Here is a 27,266-nt window from a genome sequence, read left to right as displayed (position 1 = left end):
TAAAATCCCCAGCTACAATAAATGCAGCCTCAAAATATATTTTTTCCAGTTTACATAGAGTCCAGTGAGGTTCCTTTAGGGCCCACTTGGCGTCTGCTTGAGGAAGAATGTACACAGCTTTGACGATAACTGACGAGAATTCTCTTGGAAGGTAATATTGCCAGCATTTGATTGTGAGGAATTCTAGGTCGGGTGAGTAAAAGGACTTGAGTTCCTGTATGTTGTTATGATTACACCATGAATCAGTAATCATGAAGCATACACCCCCGCCCTTCCTCTTCCCAGAGAGATGTTTATCTCCGTTGGTGTGATGCATGGAGAAGCCCGGGATATCATATCCCGAGTGAGCCACGTTTCGGTGAAACAGAGAATGTTACGATCTCTGATGTCTCTCTGGAAGGCAACCCTTGCTCAAATTTCATCTGCCTTGTTGTCAAGATACTGGACATTGGCGAGTAGTATACTCGAGAGCGGTGGCCGATGTGCACGTTTACAGAGCCTGACCAGGAGGCCGCTCTGTCTGCCCCTTCTGCGGCGCCGTTGTCTTGGGTCAGCTTCTGGGAATTAGATCCATTGTCCTGGGTGGTGGCCCGAACAGAGGATCCGCATCGGGAAAGTCGTATTCCTGGTCATAATGTTGGTAAGTTGACGTTTCTCTAATATCCAATAGTTCTTCCCGGCTGTATGTAATTAGACTTAAAACTTGTTTGGGATAGGGGGCAGCATTTTCACTTTTGGATGAATAGCGTGCCCAGAGTGAACTGCCTCCTACTCAGTCCCAGATGCTAATATATGCATATTATCGTATTGGATAGACAACACTCTGGAGTTTCTAAAACTGTTTGAATGATGTCTGTGAGTATAACAGAACTCATATGGCAGGAAAAAACCTGAGAAAAAATCCAAACAGGAAGTGGGAAATCTGAGGTTTGTAGTTTTTGAACTCACCCCTATCGAATTCACCCCTATCGAATTCGTCCAAATGGACCAGATCGTGCTTTTGGATTTGTTTACCAAACGCCCTAACAAAAGAAGCTATTGGACATAAATGGACATAAATGATGGACATTATCGAACAAAACAAGCATTTTTTTGTGGAACTGCGATTCCTGGGAGTGCATTCTGATGAAGATGATCAAAGGTAAGTGAATATTTAAAATGCTACTTATGAATAATGTTGACTACACAACATGGCGGATATTTCTCTGGCTGGTTTGGGCTCTGAGCGCCATTCTCAGATGATGCTTTTTCCATAAAGTTTTTAAAAAATCTGACACAGCGGTTACATTAAGGAGAAGTGTATCTAAAGTTCCATGTATAATAGTTATATTTTCATCAACATTTATTATGAGTATTTCTGTGAATTCATGTGGCTCTCTGCAATATCACTGCATGTTTTAGAACTACTGAACATAACACGCCGATGTAAAATAAGATTTTTGTTGATTTGCATTTGGCGCCCTGCAGTTTCATTGGCTGTCCGCTAGCGGAACCCCAGTCCTGGACAGGTTAAGATTTCCTGGGGAAACAATGTAAGAAATAATACATAAAAAAATAAAAAAATACTGCATAGTTTCATAAGGATTTGAAGTGAGGCGACCATCTCTGTCGGCGCCATCTTGTTATGAGTGTAAGATAGGAAAAAAATTCAATCCACCGTATTTCACATAACCGTCTCCTATCTCATGACTGAAATCACTCATCCAGCCCTCCAGCCCGCCGAAAGGCCTTTCTGTCTTCATGTTCTGCATCTGCGCTCACCACTCTGCTCATAACTCATTGCTACAATTTAGGTGTGTATGTATAGCAACAAAGTGATGTTTGTGCGTGCGGGTGGTGGTGGCCCCCCCAAACCCCCTTGTTCATCCCAAATTACACCCTATTCCCTATATAGAGCACTACCTTTGACCAGAGCTCAGTAGTGCACTATATAGAGAACAGGGTGCCATTTGGGACTCGTAACCTGGAGCGTTGCTCCCGCTCCCCCTTCACCCGGTGGTCCGCGCTGCACATGGCCATAATGTATCCAAATTAGATCTGGCCGTCGCTGTCCCCCTGGTTAAACTCCTACCATGACTTCTCAGCAGCTGATTGGATTTGGAGAGGCTGGAGGAGACGCTATCCAACAGAGCGATCTGCAGATAGACACTAAACCATGTTAACCAGACACTAAAGCGTGTCAGCTCAGCCAGCGAGAGAGCGGCCAGCAGGCACACACACATAGGGAAGCACGCGCACACACATAGTCACACTCAAACACACACACCCTGCGTATTTATTTGTTTGTTGTTTTCCCCATCTCCCCTCAGCACACCTCGTAACAGACAGTGACAGGCGTACTGAAGGTTGAAAGCTGAGAATACGTACACACCCTCCGGGTCTTATGAATGAGGGCTGCTGATGTGAAATGTTAAAGGAAAGATGGCTCAAGCAGCAGCTAGCCACTATCTGCTCGGCAATGGATGAGGATTAGATTTTGTGACTGGCTGGGAGGAAAGAACAATAGTTTCCTATTGGTTGAGAGTGGAGGATGAGAACGAGGTGCTATTTTTTTAAATTTAACCTTAACTAGGCAAGTCAGATAAGTACAAATCCTTATTTACAATGGTGGCCTACCAGAAGGCAAAAGCCCTCCTGCGGGCACTGGGGCTGGGATTAAAAAATATAGGTCAAAACACACATCATGACAAGAGGGACAACACTACATAAAGAGAGACCTAAGACGACAACATAGCAAGGCAGCAACACATGACAACACAGCATAGTAGCAACACAACATGGCAGCAGCACAACATGGTAGCAGCACAAAACATGGTACAAACATTATTGGGTGCAGAGAACAGCACAAAGGGCAAGAAGGTAGAGACAACAATACATCACACGAAGCAGCCACAACTGTCAGTAAAAGTGTCCATGACCGAGTTTTTGGGTGACGAGATGTAGATAAAACGCTCCAGTTTGAGTTTTTTTCTAGCAGCTCGTTCCAGTTGCTAGCTGCAGCGAACTGAAAAGAATAGCAGCACAACATTGCTTAGAATCAAGGACAATGGTGACATCATTTAGGACCTTTAAGTTTGCAGTGACACATCCAGAACCTGAGTGGAAACCAGATTGCATACCCAAGAGAATACTATAGACATCAAGAAAGTCAGTCCGTTGATTATTGATACGTTTTTTTCAACACTTTTGATAAACAGGGCAAAATAGAAATGGGCCTATAACCCTTTAAATAAAATGCTGCTTTTCAAGCAATGGGAACCTCCCCAGAGAGGAGAGAGAGGTGAAAAAGGTCAGAGCTAGGCTTGGCAATATAGGGGCAGCAACCTGTTGAGTGTAGGGGGCAGTATTTATGTTTGGATGAAAAACGTACCCAAATGAAACTGCCTTTCTCAGGCCCAGAATCTAGAATATGCATATAATATTATAATATTGTCAGATTTGGATAGAAAACACTCTAAAGTTTCCAGAACTGTCAAAATATTGTCTGCGAGTATAACAGAACTGATATTGCAGGCGAAAACCTGAGAAAAATCCAACCCGGACATGCTGTTTTTCCTGAAAGGTCTCTGTTCCATAGCCTGCCTTCGCTCCATTTAAAGGGATATCAACCAGATTCCTTTTCCTATGGCTTCCCCATGGTGTGAACAGTCTTTAGACATAGATTCAGGCTTTTATTTTGAGAAATGAGCGAGAAAGATCATGACCAATCTACTTGGCTGCTAGCTGTTTGTAATGTTTTGTCTACCGACAGAGATGTCCTTACATAAATGCTTGGTATGCTTTCACCTAAATGCTTTTTTGAAATCTGATACACCAGGTGGATTAACAACAAGCTACGCTGTGTTTTGCTATATTGCACTTGTGATTTCATGAAAATTGAATATTTTTAGTAATTTGAATTTGGCGCTCTGCAATTCTGCGGAATATTATCCTGGTAACGGGATGGGTGCATCAAGAAGTTAAAGAAGAAAGGGTCTGAACCAGATGATTTTGGGGGGTCAAGTTTAAGGATCTCCTTTAGCACTTCAGACTCAGTGACTACCTGCAGGGAGAAACTTTGTAGCGGGACAGGGGAAAAAGAGGGAGAAGCATCGGGGATAGTCGCATTAGAAGGGGTGGGAGATGAGGAAATGTTGGACGGGCAAGGAGGCATGACTGAGTCAAGTAGGAATCCTGACTTAATGAAGTGGTGATTAAAGAGCTCAGCCATGTGCTCCTTGTCAGTAACAACCACATCATCAACGGAAGGTTGCAAGTTCAAATCCCCGAGCTGACAATGTACAAATCTGTCGTTCTGCCCCTGAACAGGCAGTTAACCCACTGTTCCTAGGCCGTCATTGAAAATAAGAATTTGTTCCTAACTGACTTGCCTAGTAAAATAAAGGTTATTTAAAAATAAAAAAAAGGGGACAAGGGCAGCTTTGAGTAGGAGAGTTTATTCTCAATGTTTTTAACCGTTTTCCAGAACTTCTTGGGGTTAGACCCACAGAGTGAGAACTGCTTCTAAAGTAACTAACTTTGGCCTTCCGGATAGCCTGAGTGCACTTTTTTCTTATTTGCCTGAACGATAGTCAACCTGAGTATGCATGCGCAGAGCGATTTACCAAATGGAATTCTCTATACAGGCAAGGGTCGTGTTCACTATGGCACACAACGGGAAAAGTAAATTAGTTTTTTTATTTATTAGACAAGTCCAGGTAGTCCCTCCTGTTTTGAGAAAGTTTTCTTCAGTTTTGCACCTAATGAACACGACCCAGGCCAGGACAGTGTGACGTGGCCTTTGTGGGACTGCCTGTGACAGCCTGGCTCTCTGTGGCCCTCGGAGTGATTGAGTGAACATGTGAAGATGGAGAGAACATTAGAAAGATGGAGTGAGTGTGAGAAGATGGATGAGTGCTGTGGTCTGAGGCGGCGTGTTGCGGTGGTGGCTCCTTTCGCCTGTCACTCTTCAAGGTTAATGACATGGTGCTGGATGGCCCTGGATGGAGTAGTCCTAGACAGCCAACTCGTGCTACCTGCCCCACACAGGACACAGTGACAGTGTTAGATGGTTGAATGGAGAAGTCCTAGTTCTGGTATAGGATCAGTTTTTCTTTTTAGATCACAATGACAAAGATTATATGAACAGGGAGAACTGATCCCAGATCAGCACACCTACTCTGAGACTCTTTTTTTTCATACAGGCCTGAGTTTTGACAGTGAATTTCCATCAGGGACACCAAGCTCAAGGCTCTCACTTAAAGTAACTGCCCAATGACTATCTCACTTTTTAAACGTTCATATTCTGTTACTTATATCCAAATACATTTGTTGAGGACACCCCTTCAAATGAGTGGATTCAGCTATTTCAGTCACACCCGTTGCTGACAGGTGTATAACATTGAGCACACAACCATGCAATCTCCATAGACAAACATTGGCAGTAGAATGGCTTTACTGAAGAGCTCAGTGACTTTTAACGTGCCACTGTCATAGGATGCCACTTTTCCAACAAGTCAGTTCATCAAATTTCTTCCCTGCTAGAGCTGCTCCGGTCAACTGTAAGTGCTGTTATTTTGAAGTGGAAACGTCTAGGAGCAACAACGGCTCAGCCGAGAAGTTGGCCCGTGGACAAAGCCAGGTCCATACAGAAATGGTTTGCCGAGATCGGTGTGGAAGAACTTGACTGGCCTGCACAGAGCCCTGACCTCAACCCCATCGAACACCTTTGGGATGAATTGGAATGCCGACTGCGAGCCAGGTCTAATCGCCTAACGTCAGTGCCAAACCTCACTATGCGCTTGTGACTGAATGGAAGCAAGTCCCTGCAGCAATGTTCTAACATCTAGTGGAATGCCTTCCCGGTAGAGTGGAGGCTGTTATAGCAGTAAAGGGGGGGACCAACTCCATATTAATGCCCATGATTTTGGAATGAGGTGTTCAACGAGCAGCTGTCCACATACTTTTAGTCATGTAGATTATTTGTGGCCAAAGCATAAATTGGAGAAGAAACACTTCAAAAAACCCACCTCAAACTTGTATCTCAAATAGACAGTTTCAGAAATGTTTGCTATTTCCTCATAGAACATGTCATCTCCCTGAGGAGGATGAGCTGGCCAATCAGCAGTGTAGAGGAGGATGAGCTGGCCAATCACTGGTCTACTTAGATACTTTTAATGACCACGCCCACACCATTCTGTTGTGGTGTACGCCAACACCATTCCAACACAGAAAATATGCTTTTTCACATGCATAATAAAAAAAAAATTGGAAAGGAAAACTATTGCAGTCATATTGTTAGTAATTATGTCATATTTCATAGAAATCTGGAAACATTTAATGTGTGACTGTTTAATCATCCTCTGCAATGTGAATGAATAACATGAACTTGAATTTTTAAACACAATAAAAAAATCTATGTTGACTACTGGACAGGGACAATCACCTTCTTGCTCTTTCCTCCTCTCCCCTCCCACCTCCTCTCCTCCCTCACCTCTGTCCCTCTAGCTAAGGCATCTCGGGAATGACGAGGTGCACATTGTGTGGTCTGAGCACTCGCGGGACTACAGGAGAGGCATCATCCCTACGGAGTTTGGAGACGTCCTCATCATCATCTACCCCATGAAGAACCACATGTACAGCATCCAGATCCTCAAGAAGCCAGAGGTGGGTTCACACAAAAAACCCAGTTTTACATTGGTTTTAATCATCACGTTGACATTAAGGTATCCTAGATTCCATTTCCTGCCATTGTTGCCTTCAGCAAGGCACTTAGTCCTAACTCCTAAACTGCACTAGGGGCACCGCACCGTGGCTGACCCTGGCTTCCAATCCCTCAGGATATTTTTGTGAGTTTATTAAAAGCTAAAAAGACACAATTCTGTGTTTTGAAAGATTACAATTGACAATATCACAGCTATCCCTGCTGCAGTGTTATATTTTAATATATAAATAAATCAAAACAAATGTCTCATGGTACTCCTGCTTCCTGCTCAGTTATGTCCGGCCTAATCAGATCAACAGGATTCTTAGAATTAAATTGCAGTATGGATATGGCTAGAAGATGGGTCTGTCCCTTCAGAGTCTGGGGAAATGTGGAAAGATGGCCAGATAAGGACAGAAAAGAGGTCTGGCTTTTATGAAAGTCAATTATGGCACTGAAACAATAATGTTTTTGTTATTTTATCAAATTAACTAATGTTGCATTGAACATTGCATTCCCTGGGATCTGATAGACGAAAATCACTTGTCAATGTTATAGTTTTATAAAGTTTCTTATTGTTATGGCTTTATCTAATCAATAGTAAATTACAGAGTTGTTTTTGCTCTCCTCCCTCCCCCCTCTCTCTCCTCTCCTTCACTCTACCCCCCTCTCTCCCTCTAGGTACCGTTTTTTGGGCCCCTGTTCGATGGAGCCATAGTGGATGAGAAGATCCTTCCCACCATGGTCCGGGCCACAGCTCTCAACGCCAGCAGGGCTCTTAAATCCCTCATCCCCCTTTACCAGAACTTGTATCCTTCTCCATCTTTCCATCTCCCTGCCAGGGCCTGGCAGCACTCTCCAAACCGCAGCCCTATCCAACACCCTGCCTGTAGGGGGAAGATAAAGCCACAACACACTCGCTAACTGATCTGTTATGCCTCTGCTCACCTATGGCCATGGCTGTCACGTTAATTGTTATTTTGCACTAGCAAGGGAGATTACTAGAAGTGTATTAATGTGTGTGTGTGTGCGTGTGTGTGTGTGCGTGTGTGTGTCACCTTGCTGTGGAGACAGTGGAAGGCATGAAGAATTCATCCGGCTATAGCTCCTGTCGTGTTGACTTGCTCCTTTTCTGTTCTGAGGAGTGCGATAGATTGCCACACAGACCAGCTCCTCACTGCACTGCAGGCTCACAAGGCATAATGGTAGAACGGCGTCCTTCTCGCTCGATAATTATCGATGTCTCATCCCCTCCGGTGCTCATTTTCTCAACATGTAGAGCATCTCATTCTGCTCGGTGCAAGAGGTGACCGCATTTTTCTCCAGCAGAGAAACGGTGATCATTGCCCATCGTCTCCTCACAGTGATTCAGAGCGATTTGCTTCAGTAGCGATTAATCTCTCGCCTCACTTGGGTGACTCACACCACCGCCAATAGCATGGCTTTTGAGCTCTGTCTAGCACTAATGTTGATCATTTTGAATAGCAAAATAATTTGGGGGGGGATTAAGTAGCTTTATTTTTGCCAAATTGTTTCAATATTGTCCAATGATAATAATGCCGTTTGTAACGATGTTACAAAATGAACATAATGTTAATATGAATGTTAATGATTCAGTATTTTATGCCTGGAGTCAGTAGAAAAACCATCCATCAGTTTCTATGCCATGTAGAAATCAAATCTGTACAAAAGCACCACTTTTCCCTCTAGTCCAGTTTTCTTCTAGCTAATGATTTGTAATTTCACCTATACTTTTCTCCCCATTTCAGTCATTATTATTTTATATCTTCCTGGAAAGTGTGACTCTGGCGACCACTCAAGCTCACATGCTCCAAATCCCCACCTCTAAATTCTCTATCTACACTTTAAATACTCTATCAACCCTCTAACCCCTGTTTAAAAAAAAATATATAGAATAATGCTTGAAAACAAAGCAAAATATAGGGGGGTGAAAAGCGATTCTCATCTGCCATGTCCAATCTCGTGTGTGTGCGTGCGTGCGCAAGGTGCGGAGCACAGCGTGGTTCGATACCGGACTGAGCTATTGATTGGCGTGAGTTGCACCGGTCGATGGGCCTGACAGCCAGAATTACAGTAATCTGTCAATATCGACTGATGTCTTTCCAGACTCCATCTTTCTCTATCTGCCTCTCTGTCTCCATCCCCCTCTCCTTTTGTTTGTTTGTTTCTTTTCCTTCTCTTTTCTTTTCTTTTACTTCAGAAATAGAGAAGTCTTGTCTGGTCTTCCAGCTGGCGTGTAATTGAAGTCTCTTTAAGGAATGATTCATAGAAATGTTTTAAGCCATGCATGGGTCCGTGTGTGTTAAAGGAGAAGATCATTATTTTACAACTTGATGGTAGATGGTTCCTCACCCTGAATACAGTCTATGGGCCAAGAGAAACTGTAATTCATGGTTCAGTGTTCTTTAAACAGCCATTACAAACTTAGATTTTTATAAACAAAAAATATTTCACCTTTTCACCTGGCCAAGATAGAGCAAAGCAGTGTGACACAAACAACACAGAGTTACACATGGATAAACAAACGTACAGTCAACAACACAATAGAAAACTCTGTATACAGTGTATGCACATGTAGTAAGATTAGGGAGGGAAGGCAATAAATAGGCCATAGTGGTGAAATAATTACAATTTAGCAATTAAACACTGGAGTGATAGATGTGATGAAGATGAATGTTCAAGTAGAGATACACTGGGATGCAAAAATACTGGGGTGCAAAAAAAACAACTAGGGGGATGAGGTTGGGTGGGCTATTTACAGATGGGCTATGTACAGGTGCAATGATCGGTAAGCTGCTCTGACAGCTGATGCTTAAAGTTAGTGAGGGAGTATTTATGCTGCAGTAGTTTATGTGTCGGGGGGCTAGGGTCAGTTTGTTATATCTGGAGTACTTCTCCTGTCTTATCCGGTGTCCTGTGTGAATTTAAGTATGCTCTTTCTAATTCTCCCTCTCTTTCTTTCTCTCTCTCGGAGGACCTGAGCCCTAGGACCATGCCTCAGGACTACCTGGCATGATGACTCCTTGCTGTCCCCAGTCAACCTGGCCGTGCTGCTGCTCCAGTTTCAACTGTTCTGCCTGTGATTATTATTATTTGACCATGCTGGTCATTTATGAACATTTGAACATCTTGGCCATGTTCTGTTATAATCTCCACCCAGCACAGTTTGAACAGGACTGGCCACCCCTCGTAGCCTGGTTCCTCTCTTGGTTTCTTCCTAGGTTTTGGCCTTTCTAGGAAGTTTTTCCTAGCCACCGTGCTTCTACACCTGCATTGCTTGCTGTTTGGGGTTTTAGGCTGGGTTTCTGTACAGCACTTTGAGATATCAGCAGATGTACGAAGGGCTATATAAATACATTTGATTTGATATAAGTCTCCAGCTTCAGTGATTTTTGCAATTCGTTCCAGTCATTGTCAGCAGAGAACTTTAAGGAAAGGCGGCCAAAGGAGGAATTGGCTTTGGGGGTGACCAGTGAAATTTACCTGCTGGAGCGCGTGCTATGGGTGGGTGCTGCTATGGTGACCAGTGAGCTGAGATAAGGCGGGGCTTTACCTAGCAAAGACTTATAGATGACCTGGAGCCAATGGGTATGGTGACGAGTATGAAGCGAGGGCCAGCCAACGAGAGCATACAGGTTGCAGTGGTGGGTAGTATATGGGGCTTTGGTGACAAAACGGATGGCACTGTGTTAGACTACATCCAATTTGCTGAGTAGAGTGTTGGAGGCTATTTTGTAAATGGCATCGCCGAAGTCAAGGATTGGTAGGATAGTCAGTTTTACGAGGGTATGTTTGGCAGCATGAGTGAAGGATGCTTTGTTGCGAAATGGGAAGCCGATTCTAGATTTAATTTTGGATTGGAGATGCTTAATGTGAGTCTGGAAGGAGAGTTTACAGTCTAACCAGACACCTAGGTATTTGTAGTTGCCCACATATTCTAAGTCAGAACCGTCCAGAGTCGTGATGCTTGACGGGCAGGCGGGTGCAGGCACCGATCGGTTGAAGAGCATGCATTTAGTTTTGCTTGCATTTAAGAGCAGTTGGAGGACACGGACGGAGTGTTGTATGGCATTGAAGCTCATCTGGGGGTTTGTTAACACAGTGTCCAAAGAAGGGCCAGAAGTATACAGAATGGTATCGTCTGCGTAGAGGTGGAGAATCGCCAGCAGCGAGTGCGACATCATTGATGTATATATAGAAAAGAGACGGCCCGAGAATTGAACCCTGTGGCACCCCCATAGAGACTGCCAAAGGTCCGGAAAACAGGCCTTCCGATTTGACGCACTGAACTCTATCAGAGAAGTAGTTGGTGAACCAGGCGATGCAGTCATTTGAGAAATCAAGGCTGTTAAGTCTGCCGATAAGAATGCGGTGATTGACAGAGTCGAAAGCCTTGGCCAGGTCGATGAATACAGCTGCACAGTATTAAATCAAATTAAAAGGTTATTAATAAATTAATAAAGGTAAATAATTGTCTTTTATCGACACTGAGCAGTACCTAACTTCAGCTAACTTTAGCCACCGCCAGCTAAAAATCTATGGAAGTGATGGGGACATGTTTAATAAAAATGTCAACATCATCTGAAATCAGCTCCATATTTAGTTTGATGTTACTTAAATGCCTACATCAGTGCCGTAGATGTTTAGCTAGCGGTGGCTAAAGTTAGCTGAAGTTACCATGTATAGGTTTTTCCTGGCCTATAGACTATTTTCATCATTAGGTTGTAAAAGGAAGCTGTTCTCTAAATGCCTTTTAGCAAGCGCTGCAGCAGAAGGAATTGAGCTGTCCCAGAGGACCAGCAACACTAAGACACTGAGCGGTACCTAGTTACCTATTGATAGCGCAGCAGAGCACAGCTGTGTGTGCACAGCTGTGTGTGTGTGTGTGTGTGTGTGTGTGTGTGTGTGTGTGTGTGTGTGTGTGTGTGTGTGTGTGTGTGTGTGTGTGTGTGTGTGTGGTTACGTGTTGATAGAGCACCTCCGACAGCTCGTAATTGTACACAGAACAATGTGAACAAACAGCATTATTGATTATTATAATTGTAATGCATTATTAGTGAAATCCACTGGATGAAACAATTTCCTGTCTTCCTCTAAGGATGATGGGTTATTTCCTATGTTCTGCTGTTTTAGTTCTTGGGAAGCTATTGTACAGTTTACCTATAAAGTATTGATCAAATTACATATTGAATCCCTATTTATTAAATGTATTGGTCTCTGTGAGTGGACTTATATCAGGTAGTTCTTCCCTAGAGAGAACTGTAAAATCAGGTCAAACTGCTGGAGTCAGTCAACAGTTACAGCAGCAAACTGGAGCGTGTGGAGAGGGAGTGACGTAGGTCAGTTCCCTCACAATCCCCCTGGAGCAGCTAATTGAGCCTGATCATAAAGTAGAAGAACACTAGGGTCTTTCTCTCTTCCAGAGTCTGCCTGCCTAACTACCTATCTGCCTGCCTACCTAACTACCTGCCTGCCTAACTACCTGCCTGCCTGCCTAACTACCTGCCTGCCTAACTACCTACCACCACCCCTGTACCTCTCTCTCTTTCCACCCCTGTATCTCTATCTCCGTCCGCCATCCACCATACCTCTTTCTCTCTCTCTCTTTGTCCACCGACCACCCTGTATCTTTCTCTCTCTCTCGCTGTCCACCATCCACCCTGTACCTCTCTCTTTCCACCCCTGTATCTCTATCCCTCTATCTCCGTCCGCCATCCACCATACCTCTTTCTCTCTCTCTCTTTGTCCACCGACCACCCTGTATCTTTCTCTCTCGCTGTCCACCATCCACCCTGTACCTCTCTCTCTTTCCACCCCTGTATCTCTATCCCTCTATCTCCGTCCGCCATCCACCATACCTCTTTCTCTCTCTCTCTCTTTGTCTACCGACCACCCTGTATCTTTCTCTCTCTCTCGCTGTCCACCATCCACCCTGTACCTCTCTCTTTCTCTCTCTTTGTCCACCATCCATGAGCCTACCAGACAAGCTAAATGCCTTTTTATGCTCACTTCGAGGCAAGCAACACTAAAGCATGCATGAGAGCAGCTGCTGTTCCGGACGACTGTGATCACGCTCTCCGTAGCCGATGTGAGCAAGACCTTTAAACACAAGGCCGCGGGGCCAGACTGATTACCAGGAAGTGTACTCACAGCATGCGCGGATCAACTGGCAGGTGTCTTCACTGACATTTTCAACCTCTCCCTGGCCGAGTCTGTAATACCTACATGTTTCAAGCAGACCACCATAGTCCCTGTGCCCAAGAAAGCAAAGGTAACCTGCCTAAATGACTACTGCCCTTTAGCACTCACGCCGGTAGCCATGAAGTGCTTTGAAAGGCTGGTCATGACCCACATCAAAACCCTAGACCCACTCCAATTCGCATACCGCCCAAACCGATGACGCAATCTCAATCACACTCCACACTGCCCTTTTCCACCTGGATAAGAGGCCACTTGCGTAAGAATACTGTTAATTGACTACAGCTCAGCGTTCAACACCATAGTGCCCACAAAGCTCATCACTAAGCTAAGGACCCTGGGACTAAACACCACCTTCTGCAACGAGTCTGTAATACCTACATGTTTCAAGCAGACCACCATAGCCCCTGTGCCCAAGAAAGCAAAGGTAACCTGCCTAAATGACTACTGCCCTTTAGCACTCACGCCGGTAGCCATGAAGTGCTTTGAAAGGCTGGTCATGACCCACATCAAAACCCTAGACCCACTCCAATTCGCATACCGCCCAAACCGATGACGCAATCTCAATCACACTCCACACTGCCCTTTTCCACCTGGACAAGAGGCGCACTTGCGTAAGAATACTGTTAATTGACTACAGCTCAGCGTTCAACACCATAGTGCCCACAAAGCTTATCACTAAGCTAAGGACCCTGGGACTAAACACCACCTTCTGCAACTGGATCCTGGACTTCCTGAAGGGCCGCCCCAGGTGGTAAGTGTAGGCAACAAGACATGTGCCACGCTGATCCTCAACACTGGGGCCCCTCTGGGGTGCGTGCTTAGTCCCCTCCTGTACTCCCTCTTCCCCCATTACTGCGTGGCCAAACAACTCCAACACCATCATTAAGTTTGCTGACAACACAACAGTGGTAGGCCTGATCACCAACAACGATGAGACATCCTATAGGGAGGTCAGAGACCTGGCAGTGTGGTGCCAGGACAACAACCTCTCCCTCAATGTGAGCAAGACAAAGGAGCTGATCGTGGGCTACAGGAGAAGGAGGGCCAAACAGGCTCCCATTAACATCTTCGAGGCTGTAGTGGATGTTTAACAAACTATCATGGTCCAAACACACTAAGACATTCGTGAAGAGGGCACGACAACACCTTTTCCCCCTCAGGAGACTGAAAAGATTTGGTATGGGTCCCCAGATCCTCAAAAAGTTCTACAGCTGCACCATCGAGAGCATCCTGACCGGTTGCATCACCGTCTGGTATGGCAACTGCTCGGCATCCAACCGTAAGGTGTACTACAGAGGGTAGTGTGGACGGCCCAGTATATCACTAGGACCAAGCTTCCTGTCATCCAGGACCTACAGGACAAGAAAAAGTAAGGGAACCCTTTGGATTTACCTGGATTTCTGCTAAATTGGTCATAAAATGTGATCTGATCTTCATCTAAGTCACAACAATATACAAACAGTCTGCTTAAACTAGTAACACACAAAAAATTATACGTTTTCATGTCGTTATTGAGCACACCATTTAAATATTCACAGTGTAGGGTGGAAAAAGTATGTGCTGGTTGACCCTCCTTTGGTAGCAATAAACTCCACCAAATGTTTTCTGTAGTTGCAGATCAGACCTGCACAACGGTCAGGAGGATTTTTGGACCATTCGTCTTTACAAAGCGGTTTCAGTTCAGCGATATTCGTAGCATGTCTGGTGTGAACTGCTCTCGAGGTCATGCCACAGCATTTTAAATCGGGTTGAGGTCAGGACTTTGACTAGGCCACTCCAGAAGGCTTATTTTCTTCTGTTGAAGCCATTCTGTTGTTGATTTCTGTGTTTTAGGTCGTTGTCCTGTTGCATCATCCAACTTCTGATGAGCTTCAATTGGCAGACAGATAGCCTTACATTCTCCTGCAAAATGTCTTGATTAACTTCGGAATTTATTTTTCTGTCTGATAGCAGGTTGTCCAGGCCCTGAGGCAGCAAATCAGCCCCAAACCATAATGCTCCCTCCACCATTCTTTACAGTTATGAGGTTTTGATGTTGGTGTGTTGTGCCTTTTTTCTTTCTTGCCACTGTATATACTAGGCGGTGTCAGAGAAAGGCCCAAAAAATTGTCAGACTCCACTCACCCAAGTCATAGACTGTTCTCTCTGCTATAGCACGACAAGCGTTAAGTCTAGGTCCAAAAAGCTCCTTAAAACAGCTTCGACACCCAAGCCATAAGACTGCTGAACAATTAATCCAATGACCACCCGGACTAGTTACATTGATGGACCCCCTTTGTTCTTACACTGCTGCTACTCGTTGTTTTATTATCTATGCATAGTCACTTTACCCCTACCTACAAGTTACCTCAACTAACCTGTACCCCCACACATTGACTCAGTACCGGTAGACCCTGTAAATAGCCTCATTATTGTTATTTTATTTTGGTTTATTTTTTACTTTAGTTTATTTAGTTTATTATTTTCTTACCTCTATTTCTTGAACTGCATTGTTGGTTAAGGTCTACCTGTTGTATTCGGCGCATGTGACAAATCAAATTTGATTTGATTTCTCTCTCACTCTCTGTCCACCATCCAGCCTGTACCTCTCTCTCTGTCCACCATCCAGCCTGTGCCTCTCTCTTTGTCCACCATCCACCCTGTGCCTCTCTCTCTGTCCACCATCCAGCCTGTACCTCTCTCTCTCTGTCCACCATCCAGCCTGTACCTCTCTCTCTGTCCACCATCCAGCCTGTACCTCTCTCTCTGTCCACCATCCACCCTGTACCTCTCTCTCTCTGTCCACCATCCACCCTGTACCTCTCTCTCTGTCCACCATCCACCCTGTACCTCTCTCTCTCTGTCCACCATCCACCCTGTACCTCTCTCTCTGTCCACCATCCACCCTGTACCTCTCTCTCTGTCTGTCACCACCCACCCTGTACTTAGTGTGTCCACCATCCACCCTGTACCTGGATCTCTCTGTCCACCATCCACCCTGTACCTCTCTCTCTGTCCACCATCCACCCTGTACCTCTCTCTCTGTCCACCATCCAAACCTGTACCTCTCTCTCTGTCCACCATCCACCCTGTACCTCTCTCTCTCTGTCCACCACCCACCTTGTACCTCTCTCTCTCTGTCCACCACCCACCCTGTACCTCTCTCTCTCTGTCCACCATCCACCCTGTACCTCTCTCTCTGTCCACCATCCACCCTGTACCTCTCTCTCTGTCCACCATCCACCCTGTACCTCTCTCTCTGTCCACCATACACCCTGTACCTCTCTCTCTGTCCACCATCCACCCTGTACCTTTCTCTCTGTCCACCATATACTTAGTGTGGAGAATAGAGGTACAGGGTGGATGGTGGACAGAGAGAGCGGTACAGGGTGGATGGTGGATGGTACCTCTCTCTCTGTCCACCATCCACCCTGTACCTCTCTCTCTCTGTCCACCATCCAAACCTGTACCTCTCTCTCTCTGTCCACCATCCACCCTGTACCTCTCTCTCTCTGTCCACCACCCACCCTGTACCTCTCTCTCTCTGTCCACCACCCACCCTGTACCTCTCTCTCTCTGTCCACCATCCACCCTGTACCTCTCTCTCTGTCCACCATCCACCCTGTACCTCTCTCTCTCTGTCTGTCCACCACCCACCCTGTACCTCTCTCTCTGTCCACCATCCACCCTGTACCTCTCTCTCTGTCCACCATCCACCCTGTACCTCTCTCTCTGTCCACCATCCACCCTGTACCTCTCTCTCTGTCCACCATATACTTAGTGTGGAGAATAGAGGTACAGGGTGGATGGTGGACAGAGAGAGCGGTACAGGGTGGATGGTGGATGGTACCTCTCTCTCTGTCCACCATCCAGCCTGTACCTCTGTGTTGCTCGCTCTCTCACTCTCGCTGTCTGTCCACCATCCACCCCTGTACATCTCCTCTTCTCCTCTCCTCCTGCACGTGCCTGCCGACCCCTCTCTTCTCCTCACTAAGTATATCGTCCTGGCCCAGGGGATTGACCATCTGCCTCCTTCACTCACCGATTCCTCATTTTCCATGACTGTCAAACCTCTTTCTCTCTCTCTGCCCACCATCCACCCTGTATTTCTCTCTCTTTCTGTGTCTCTGTCTCTCTCTTTTCAATGGGCTTTATTGGCATGTGAAAAATGTTTACATTGCCAAAGCAAGTGAAATAGATAATAAACTATATAAAATTAACAGCAAACATTACACTCACAAAAGTTCCAAAGTAACGATGTGCAAATAGTTAAAGTTAAAAAATGTTAAATGAATAAACATAAAGATGAGTTGTATTTACAGTGGTGTTTGTTCTTCACTGGTTGCCCTTTTCTTGTGGCAACAGGTCACAAATCTTGCTGCTTTGATGGCACACTGGTATGTCACCCAATAGATATGGGAGTTTATCAAAATTTGATTTGTTTTCGATTTTTTGGTGAGTCTGTGTAATCTGAGGAAAATACAGTGCATTTGGAAAGTATTCAGACCCCTTGACTTTTTCCACATGTTACGTTACAGCCTTATTCTAAAATTGATAAAATAGCTTTTTTTCCTCATCAAGCTACACACAATACATCATAATGACAAAGCAAAAACAGGTTTTTGAAGTTATATTTTAAAAAAGAACTAACATTTACAAACGTTTTCAGACCCTTTACTCAGTACTTTATTGAAGCACCTTTTGGCAGTGATTAGAGCCTTGAATCTTTTTAGGTATGACGCTACAAGCTTGGCACACCTGTATTTGAGGAGTTTCTCCCATTCTTCTCTGCAGATCATCTCAAGCTCTGTCAGGTTGGATGGGGAGCGTCGCTGCACAGCTATTTCCAGGTCTCTCCACAGCTATTTTCAGGTCTCCACAGCTATTTTCAGGTCTCTCCACGGCTATTTTCAGGTCTCTCCACAGCTATTTTCAGGTCTCTCCACAGCTATTTTCAAGTCTCTCCAAAGCATTTCGCTACACTCGCATTAACATCTGCTAACCATGTGTATGTGACAAATAAATTTGATTTGAAGCTGTTAGATCGGGTTCAAGTCCGGGCTCTGGCTGGGCCACTCAAGGACATTCAGAGACTTGTCCCGAAGCCACTCCTGCGTTGTCTTGGCTGTGTGCTTAGGGTCATTGTCCTGTTGGAAGGTGAACCTTCGCCCCAGTCTGAGGTCCTGAGCACTCTGGAGTAGTTTTTCATCTTATTCAGTAAAAGCTTTGTGTTCCATAAAGTGTCTATGTTTTTATTTGTGTGGTTTGGCCTCAGACCAGTAAGTGTGAGCAGGGTCCTGGCGAAGGTGGGTACTGCTGCCTTGTATAGGTGGACCTTGTCGTAAAGGCTGTTCAAGACCAGGGTGGCGTGGTGGGCCAATTAGACATTTGGTTTTGAGGCACAGTCACGGGAAATACTTGTGTTTACCCGCAGTATGGTAGCAGGGTAGTAGGCGAAAGTAGAAGAAGCTTTTTCAATCACTCCCTTGAGTGCTGTGACCACCCTTTCCTGCTGTGCTCTCAGGTCGTTTGTGCCTGTGTATATTATTATGTGTCTGGGTGACCCTAGTTTGTCCTCAGACAGAAGGTCTAGGGGCTGGATTTTTGGACACCAGAGACACTGTGTGTTTGAGTAAAAATCTGAAGTTTACATACACCTTAGCCAAATACATTTAAACTCAATTTTTCACAATTCCTGACATTTAATCAGAGTATAAATTCCCTGTCTTAGGTCAGTTAGGATTACCACTTAATTTTAAGAATGTGAAATGTCAGAATAATAGTAGAGAGAATTATTTATTTCAGCTTTTATTTATTTCATCACATTCTCAGTGGGTCAGAAGTTTACATACACTCAATTCGTATTTGGTAGCATTGCCTTTAAATTGTTTAACTTGGGGGTGGGCTTGGGTTTCTTCATCTATCTGTCCTGTTGTGGTGTCAAGACTTTGGTCAGGTTCTGAGGTGGGCTGTTCTGCTGGCTTCTCTGGGGGGGTGGCCAGATGTCTAATGGGTGGTTCTCTGTCAGACGTCATCTTTCTCACCTTCTCCTTCAGCCGCTCCTGCTCTTTCTCCTATTGAAGTTGTCTCACCATAGTCCAGAGTGCAGACATTTCTTTTTCCCCCTCCAGGTCTGGTTGAGGGGGTGTTGTTGTGCTGGACTGTTGTCTGGGTCTGTGCTGACTGGAGTGTGTTCACCTGCTGTTCCATGCTGTTCCAGCTTCACCTGCCTTACCTTCAGCTGGGTGAATTCATCCTTAATTTCAGTGAGGGGGTAGTGCTCTGTGCTGGGAGGTTGACTTTCCGCTTGGGGTTGCTCGTCTGTGGGGTTGTTCAAAGAAGAGTTCTGGTCTGACTCACTCGAGGTGGGGGAGTCTTCCTCAAGAGAGCGCTTCTCCTGCTGTGCCTTCTCATTTTTTTACATCCAAGGGTTACTGTATTGTGATGACCTCTGCACAGAGGGAAGCTATGAAGAAGGGGGCCTCAAATGCCTCTGCATTTGGGAAGGGGAGGCTGTGAAACTCTCATTGTTGGACTCAAGGGCTTTGACACCCTTACTTCACGCCTCAGTGATAATTGAAGTTGCAGCCGGATCTGTTTTGTCCTAGCAAGCTTGGTAGCCTTAACTTAGCATTCAGTCCTTATGAAATAAATTACAATAATCTATTTTTGTTTTTCTTCTTGGCTTTAAAAGTAACTTCAGGCTAAACATTACTCACTCAGTTCCAGGTTGGATGGTGTTTTCATGTTTCTGTTGTACTTCTTTTGCTGGTCGTTGGTTTGCCCGAGTATTTACTGTATAGTCCTTGGGATTAAGAATCTAATTTGATACAAATTCAGGTTGTATGTTTGGAGTTTTGATTTGGAGTAAAGGTTATGTTGTGGAGGGTAGTATCCTGTATAAGTCCTTGTGAAAAAATCTAAATAAACTCTAAATCTATCTTTTTGTAAAAGCATGCTGAAAAATTCAGCCACTAATCTACTCATGACATCTTTCTCTGTCTACCATCCACCCTGTCTGTCTGTCTGTCTGTCCGTCCGTCCGTCCGTCCATCCCACTCACTGACACCTTGTACTTCTCTCCTGCACGTGCCCGCCGACCCCTCTCTCTCCTCCACACTAAGTTCCTCCTCTTGGCCCTGGGGCTCGTCCATCTGCCTCCTCCACTCACTGATCCCTCATTTGCCATGACTGTGAAATCAGTGCTTAAAAGGGAGAAAATGGCCCTGTTTTTCTGCTGCTGGTCTTAATGTCTGGTGGACTCAAAAGGCAGAAAGCTGCTACAGTACCTGGCATCAGGCAGTGCTAAGAATCATGGAACATCATGGAGCTGCTGGGCGAACACAGCCAGAGAGGAAGAAAGAGAGCAAGAGAGCCTCGGAAGCCACTCCTCTGTAATAGACAAGGCAAAACAAAAAAAATATTCTCTGGTCTGATGAAACCAAGTTTGAACTATTTTGGCTGAATGCCAAGCGTCACATCTGGAGGAAACCTGGCACCATCCCTACAGTGAAGCATGATGTTGGCAGCATCATGCTGTGGGGATGTTTTTCAGTGGCAGAGACTGGGAGACAAGTCCGGTTTGGGTGAAAGATGACTGGAGCAAAGTACAGAGACCTGAAAATAGCTGTGCAGCGATGCTCCCCATTCAACCTGAAAGAGCTTGAGAGGATCTGCAGAGAAGAATAGGAGAAGCTCCCCACATACAGGTGTGCCACGCTTGTAGCGTCATACCCAAGAAGACTCGAGGCTGTAGTCGTTGCCAAAGGTGCTTCAACAAAGTACTGAGTGAAGGGTCTGAATAAATGTCATATTTCAGTTATATATAATAATATATTCACATTTGCAAAGATTTCTAAGAAACAGTTTTTTTTTTGTCATTATGGGATATTGTGTATTTGTATTTATTAAGGATCCCCATTACAGCTACTCTTCCTGGGGTCCAAACACAGATTGATGATGGGGAAAAAACAATTTAATCCATTTTAGAATAAGGCTGTAACATAAGGACATTTGGAAAAAGTGAAGGGGTCTGAATACTTTCCGAATGCACCGTTGCTACTTCCCAAAGCCAGTGTGTGTGTCAGAGTTTTCATTAGCCTTCAATTGCCAGCTTTTGGCCAATTTAAAAAATATATATATATATAATAATGACAAGCCAATAAATAAAACTGTTGCTGGCCAAAATGAATCAATGTAAGTACATTTGACCATCAAGCTACTATTTTTATTTCTCAACTGGTAATTGAAGCGCGCCGCCCATTCTCACCATTCTACTGCAGGCAACAGGCTATCAGCGGTAATTGAAGCGCGCCGCCCATTCTCACCATTCTACTGCAGGCAACAGGCTATCAGCGGGTCACCCACCAATTTACAATGTGAGCTGGAGGCAGTGTGCATTTTGAAAACATACTTGATTGTTTGAAACCTGTATGCTTTATTTCATATTACGATTCATGTCTTACCTTACTCTAAAGTAGCCTATAGGCAAAATCCGTCCATGGGAATTATTATATGAAGACTTCATAGGCGGCGCGTGAGTTTCAAGTTTGGGAAGCTTACAAGTTATCCTAACATTTCTACCGTTCTGCGTGCCAGTTAAGATTTTTCATAGAAAGGTTTCGTTTAACGTTTCATTTAACGTTTTCGTTTCTTAAAATTATTGTCACCTGGTTAATAATAAAAATGTGAATTCAAATGATAAAAATCTCAGTTAAAAGTCAACAAATACGAAATTACCAGCCTCTGCCATATGGACACATTGATGCACCGTGATCCATTGGCGGCTAAAGAAATTAGCGCATTGAACTCATTGCTCTTTCACGACGATGATTGGTGATTAACGAGGGGGAGATTGTTCACAGTTTACTGTGAGGAACTATAGTTTTTAATATATTATTATTCGCAATTGATGTTAAAGAATTTTCTACATTTCTGAGCAGGACAGAGAAACCAGACACATGCTAATTGTTCACATGGAGCACTCCAAACAAACGAAGATGAACAAATGTACAAATCTCGTAAATGATGGTTATGAATTAAACCAAAACTTGTTTCTTACAAGTGTTGCAGGTTGTAAACTCTGCAAACAACGTTTCCACTCAGATTGAGAACGGTAAATGCCTACTCTTTCCATGACATAGACTGACCCGGTGAATCCAGGTGAAAGCTATGATTCCTTAGTGACGTCACTTGTTAAATCCACTTCAATCAGTGCAGATGAAGGGGAGGAGACAGGTTAAAGAAGGATTTTTAAGCCATGAGACAATTGAGACGTGGATTGTGTATGCGTGCCATTCGTATGGTGAATGGGAAAGACAAACGATTGAAGTGCCTTTGAACAGAGTATGGTAGTAGGTGCCAGGCGCACCGGTTTGTCAAGTACTGGAACAGTTTCCCGTTAAGAATGGTCCGCCACCCAAGGCACATCCAGCCAACTTGACAACTGTGAGAAGCATTGGAGTCAACATGGGCCAGCATGCTTTTGACGCCTTGAGTCCATTTTCACCACACACCCCTCCCCTTCTTGTCTCAACATTTAAAATTATACTCAAGACACATATTTTAGATGCTTTTCACTGACAGCCGCAACTCATTAATGAGCTACGTCTATTGCCACGCGTGCTGCCCAAATTGCGGGATTCCCAAATAGGTTTAGGCCTACGAGCTTGTGATTTGAAACAATACACAGCATTTTTTTTTTAAAGGGGCTAATTATCATCGATTTCATTTACTTCCCTATTGGACCCACTGCTATACCATTTCTCTCCTATTCTATTGGTTTTCATATCAACTTTCTTTCGTTGTCCAGAAGCCAGAGGCAGATTGTAATCATATTCGCAACCCATTCTAGTTGTTGGATCGTTAGATTCCCCCTCTTTCTAAGTTTGTAGTAGAGATGTTCATCTCTGTCACATATGGAACCACTATCAGGCGAACGGTTTAGAATGGTGTTTTCCTGCAAATTGAATTTTGGCACAAATGTTTTTTTAATTATGTTTTGTTGGCTGCTTCATTGCATGAGTTGCATGTTCTGATAATATGTATAACCATAATCCAAATGTGATTTTTGTCATTCTGATCATTGTGGGTAGTAGACTCCCTCAAATGGCTGGTAAATTAAAATCTTCCCAGTTACATTGTCCATCGCCAAATTTTCATAACAGAAACCTTGTTGTGCGCTTGCATTCACACCAACCAGCCAGTTTGGGGATCTGTTCTGCAGCAGTCACACACGACACACATCCTCTAGATCCTCAGCCCTCCTTCCCACTGCCTCCCAGTGCATTTGGGGGCTGTGTGATTGACATGTTTTTAGTGTAGTGAAGGTCATGGCTGGGGGAAAGATGTTTGCTTAGATCAGCACAGGACAGGTTAGCTGTTACCACACTGTTTAGTTAGTTTTAGAATGTTTGGGGGTGATTAAAGCTAGGTTGACCTCTCTGGCCTTGGGGCCAGGGGCTTGACCATCCACCCCCTCTACAGGACCCCCTCTACAGCTGTTGGACCATGTGGTCCATCCGAGCTGAGGCCCCCTGATAACATTCAACAACCTCCGGTCTCACTCACCCCCCTTACACACACACGTCTCCCTCTATTTTGCCCATCTGATCTGTCTGGCTTGAGGCTGGGGATGAGGGACTGCTCTCAAGCTGTTTGGAAGGCTGAAGGTAGAGTCAAATGTAACTGTGAGCCACAGCCACCTTCCATCTGTCAATGGCCGATTGTGGAGCCGGAGAAACAATGTTGGTTGAGGAGGAGGATGAAGGGGAGAGAGAGAGAGAGAGAGGAGAGTCACTAAGCGATTTCACCATTGGCCCTGCCAGTCCAGTGGTGTGTGAATGTGAGCCAGTAAGAGACTGGCAGTAGTGGCAGCCTCTCTCACTCGCTCTCTCACACACACTCTGGCTTCTGATTGGCAGCGGTAACTGCCCTGCTGCTGGGGTCAGCATATGGTGGAGCATGATAGTGGAGGGGGAGAGGCAGAGGGAGGGGGGTAGGGAGAGAGAGGGAGGAGAGAGGCAGGGGGAGGGGGGGGGCAGGGGGAGAGAGGGAGGGTTAGGTCAGTGCTTTCATCCCTCCCTCCCTAACTGAGCTGATTAAAGGTTTGGGCATGGGCTCCTTTTGTCCCTCCACTCTCCCCCTCTCACACACACAAACACAGCCAGGCGCAGCCAAACGCCTAACAGGCCGCGCAGCCACACACTGCCAGCTCCCACAATGGGCCCCATTGTGTTCCAGTACCGCAGCAGCCTGGTGTGTGTGTGTGAGAGAGACAGCGAAAGGTGGTGGGGGGGTGCTTAGCTAATTGTTTCCTGTCAAAGAAGGTGGGAGTAAATAAAGGAAAGGGGAGGCGGGCTCACAACTAATCTTGCTCTCCCACTCTTCTTCTCTCTGTTTGTTCTGATTGGCTCTGACCCTAGCTGCTCTGTCCTCCTGACCACTGTGATGCTGTTGACTCAGATTTATTTCTTTAGCACAGACATCATCTGTACACTAATTCAGATGTATCACTCTACTTCCGTGCTCTCTCATAAAGCAGTCGATTCAATTTAGTTAAGAAATATTAGATCGAGTAATCAGTCTAATTGCGTTCTAATGTAAAATGAAATCAAGATACATTGACGAGCACGTTCTTTTCCTATGCATAATTATTTTCCTAATGCCATATTTATGCCTATTTATACAGCTGATAACAGTTAGTGTATACATTTGAAGTCGGAAGTTTACATACACTTAGGTTAGTGTCATTAAACTCGTTTTTCAACCACTCCACAAATTTCTTGTTAACAAACTATAGTCAAATCAAATGTTATTTGTCACATACACATGGTTAGTTTTGGCAAATCGGTGGCAAATCGGTTAGGACATTTACTTTGTGCATGACACAAGTCATGTTTCCAACAATTGTTTACAGACAGATTATTTCACTTATAATTCACTGTATCACAATTCCAGTGGGTCAGAAGTTTACATATACTAAGTTGACTGTGCCTTTAAACAGCTCGGAAAATTCCAGAAAATAACGTCATGGCTTTAGAAGCTTCTGATAAGCTAATTGACATCAGTTGAGTCAATTGGAGGTGTATCTGTGGATGTATTTCAAGGCCGACCTTCAAGCTCAGTGCCTCTGCTTGACTTCATGGGGAAATCAACCAAGACTTCAGAAAAAAACTGTAGACCTCAACAAGTCTGGTTCATCCTTGGGAGCAATTTCCAAATGCCCGAAGGTACCACGTTCATCTGTACAAAATAGTATGTAAGTATAAACACCATGGGACCACGCAGCCGTCATACTGCTCAGGAAGGAGACACGTTCTGTCTCCTAGATATGAACGTACTTTGGTGCGAAAAGTGCAAATCAATCCCAGAACAACAGCAAAGGACGTTGTGAAGATGCTGGAGGAAATGGGTACAAAGGTATCTATATCCACAGTAAAACGATTCCTACACCGACATAACCTGAAATGCTGAGAAGCCACTGCTCCAAAACCGTCATCAAAAAGCCAGACTACAGTTTGCAACTGCACATGGGGACAAAGATAGCACTTTTTGGAGAAGTGTCCCGTGGTCTGATGAAACAAAAATAGAACTGTTTGGCCATAAACATCGTAATGTTTGGAGGAAAAAGGGGGAGGCATGCAAGCTGTGTTTCCGGCGCCGACAGAGATGGCCGCCTCGCTTCGCGTTCCTAGGAAACTATGCAGTTTTTTGTTTTTTTACGTGTTATTTCTTACACTAGTACCCCAGGTCATCTTAGGTTTCTTTACATACAGCCGAGAAGAACTACTGAATATAAGATCAGCGTCAACTCACCATCAGTACGACCAAGAATATGTTTTTCGCGATGCGGATCCTGTGTTCTGCCTTACAACCAGTGTAACGGAGTGGATCACATGCAGCGACCAAAAAAAAAAAAAACGACTCAGAAAAAGAGGGAAACGAAGCGGTCTTCTGGTCAGACTCCGGAGACGGGCACATCGTGCACCACTCCCTAGCATTCTTCTTGCCAACGTCCAGTCTCTTGACAACAAGGTTGATGAAATCCGAGCAAGGGTAGCATTCCAGAGGGACATCAGAGACTAACGTTCTCTGCTTCACGGAAACATGGCTCACTGGAGAGACGCAATCCGAAGCGGTGCAGCCAGCGGGTTTCTCCACGCATCGCGCCGACAGAAACAAACATCTTTCTGGTAAGAAGACGGGCGGGGGCGTATGCCTTATGGCCAACGTGACATGGTGTGATGAAAGAAACATACAGGAACTCAAATCCTTCTGTTCACCTGATTTAGAATTCCTCACAATCAAATGTAGACCGCATTATCTACCAAGAGAATTCTCTTCGATTATAATCACAGCCGTATATATCCCCCCCAAGCAGACACATCGATGGCTCTGAACAAACTTTATTTAACTCTCTGCAAACTGGAAACGATTTATCCGGAGGCTGCATTCATTGTAGCTGGGGATTTTAACAAGGCTAATCTGAAAACAAGACTCCCTAAATTTTATCAGCATATCGATTGCGCAACCAGGGGTGGAAAGACCCTGGATCATTGTTACTCTAACTTCCGCGACGCATATAAGGCCCTGCCCCGCCCCCTTTCGGAAAAGCTGACCACGACTCCATTTTGTTGATCCCTGCCTACAGACAGAAACTAAAACAAGAAGCTCCCACGCTGAGGTCTGTCCAACGCTGGTCCGACCAAGCTGACTCCACACTCCAAGACTGCTTCCATCACGTGGACTGGGAGATGTTTCGTATTGCGTCAGACAACAACATTGACGAATACGCTGATACGGTGTGCGAGTTCATTAGAACGTGCGTTGAAGATGTCGTTCCCATAGCAACGATTAAAACATTCCCTAACCAGAAACCGTGGATTGATGGCAGCATTCGTGTGAAACTGAAGGCACGAACCACTGCTTTTAATCAGGGCAAGGTGTCTGGTAACATGACTGAATACAAACAGTGCAGCTATTCCCTCCGCAAGGCTATCAAACAAGCTAAGCGCCAGTACAGAGACAAAGTAGAATCTCAATTCAACGGCTCAGACACAAGAGGTATGTGGCAGGGTCTACAGTCAATCACGGACTACAGGAAGAAACCCAGCCCAGGAAACATGCGGTCTCTCCTTCACTGCAGCCGAAGTGAGTAAGACATTTAAACGTGTTAACCCTCGCAAGGCTGCAGGCCCAGACGGCATCCCCAGCCGCGCCCTCAGAGCATGCGCAGACCAGCTGGCCGGTGTGTTTACGGACATATTCAATCAATCCCTATACCAGTCTGCTGTTCCCACATGCTTCAAGAGGGCCACCATTGTTCCTGTTCCCAAGAAAGCTAAGGTAACTGAGCTAAACGACTACCGCCCCGTAGCACTCA

General features: G+C 45.0%; 1 protein-coding gene across 7 annotated transcripts in view; it reads left to right on the top strand.

Annotated features, from left to right (window-relative positions):
• ralgapa1 (Ral GTPase activating protein catalytic subunit alpha 1) overlaps window positions 1–27,266 on the top strand; it is a 113,749-nt gene that overhangs the window by 69,295 nt on the left and 17,188 nt on the right. For 5 of the 7 annotated variants that reach the window (XM_042325323.1, XM_042325324.1, XM_024430310.2 and 2 more), the window contains 2 exons: window positions 6,487–6,645; window positions 7,364–7,491. The exons of the other annotated variants lie outside the window; for them this stretch is intronic. In XM_042325323.1, the coding sequence (XP_042181257.1) occupies window positions 6,487–6,645; window positions 7,364–7,491 (287 nt within the window). The remainder of the gene's footprint in view (window positions 1–6,486; window positions 6,646–7,363; window positions 7,492–27,266) is intronic. 7 annotated transcript variants of the gene reach the window in all.

The sequence above is a fragment of the Oncorhynchus tshawytscha genome, linkage group LG08, assembly GCF_018296145.1.
Source record: "Oncorhynchus tshawytscha isolate Ot180627B linkage group LG08, Otsh_v2.0, whole genome shotgun sequence".
Taxonomy (NCBI): domain Eukaryota; kingdom Metazoa; phylum Chordata; class Actinopteri; order Salmoniformes; family Salmonidae; genus Oncorhynchus; species Oncorhynchus tshawytscha.
The sequence above is the reverse complement of the archived record's forward strand: the minus strand, read 5'-3'. Positions and strand labels throughout refer to the sequence as shown.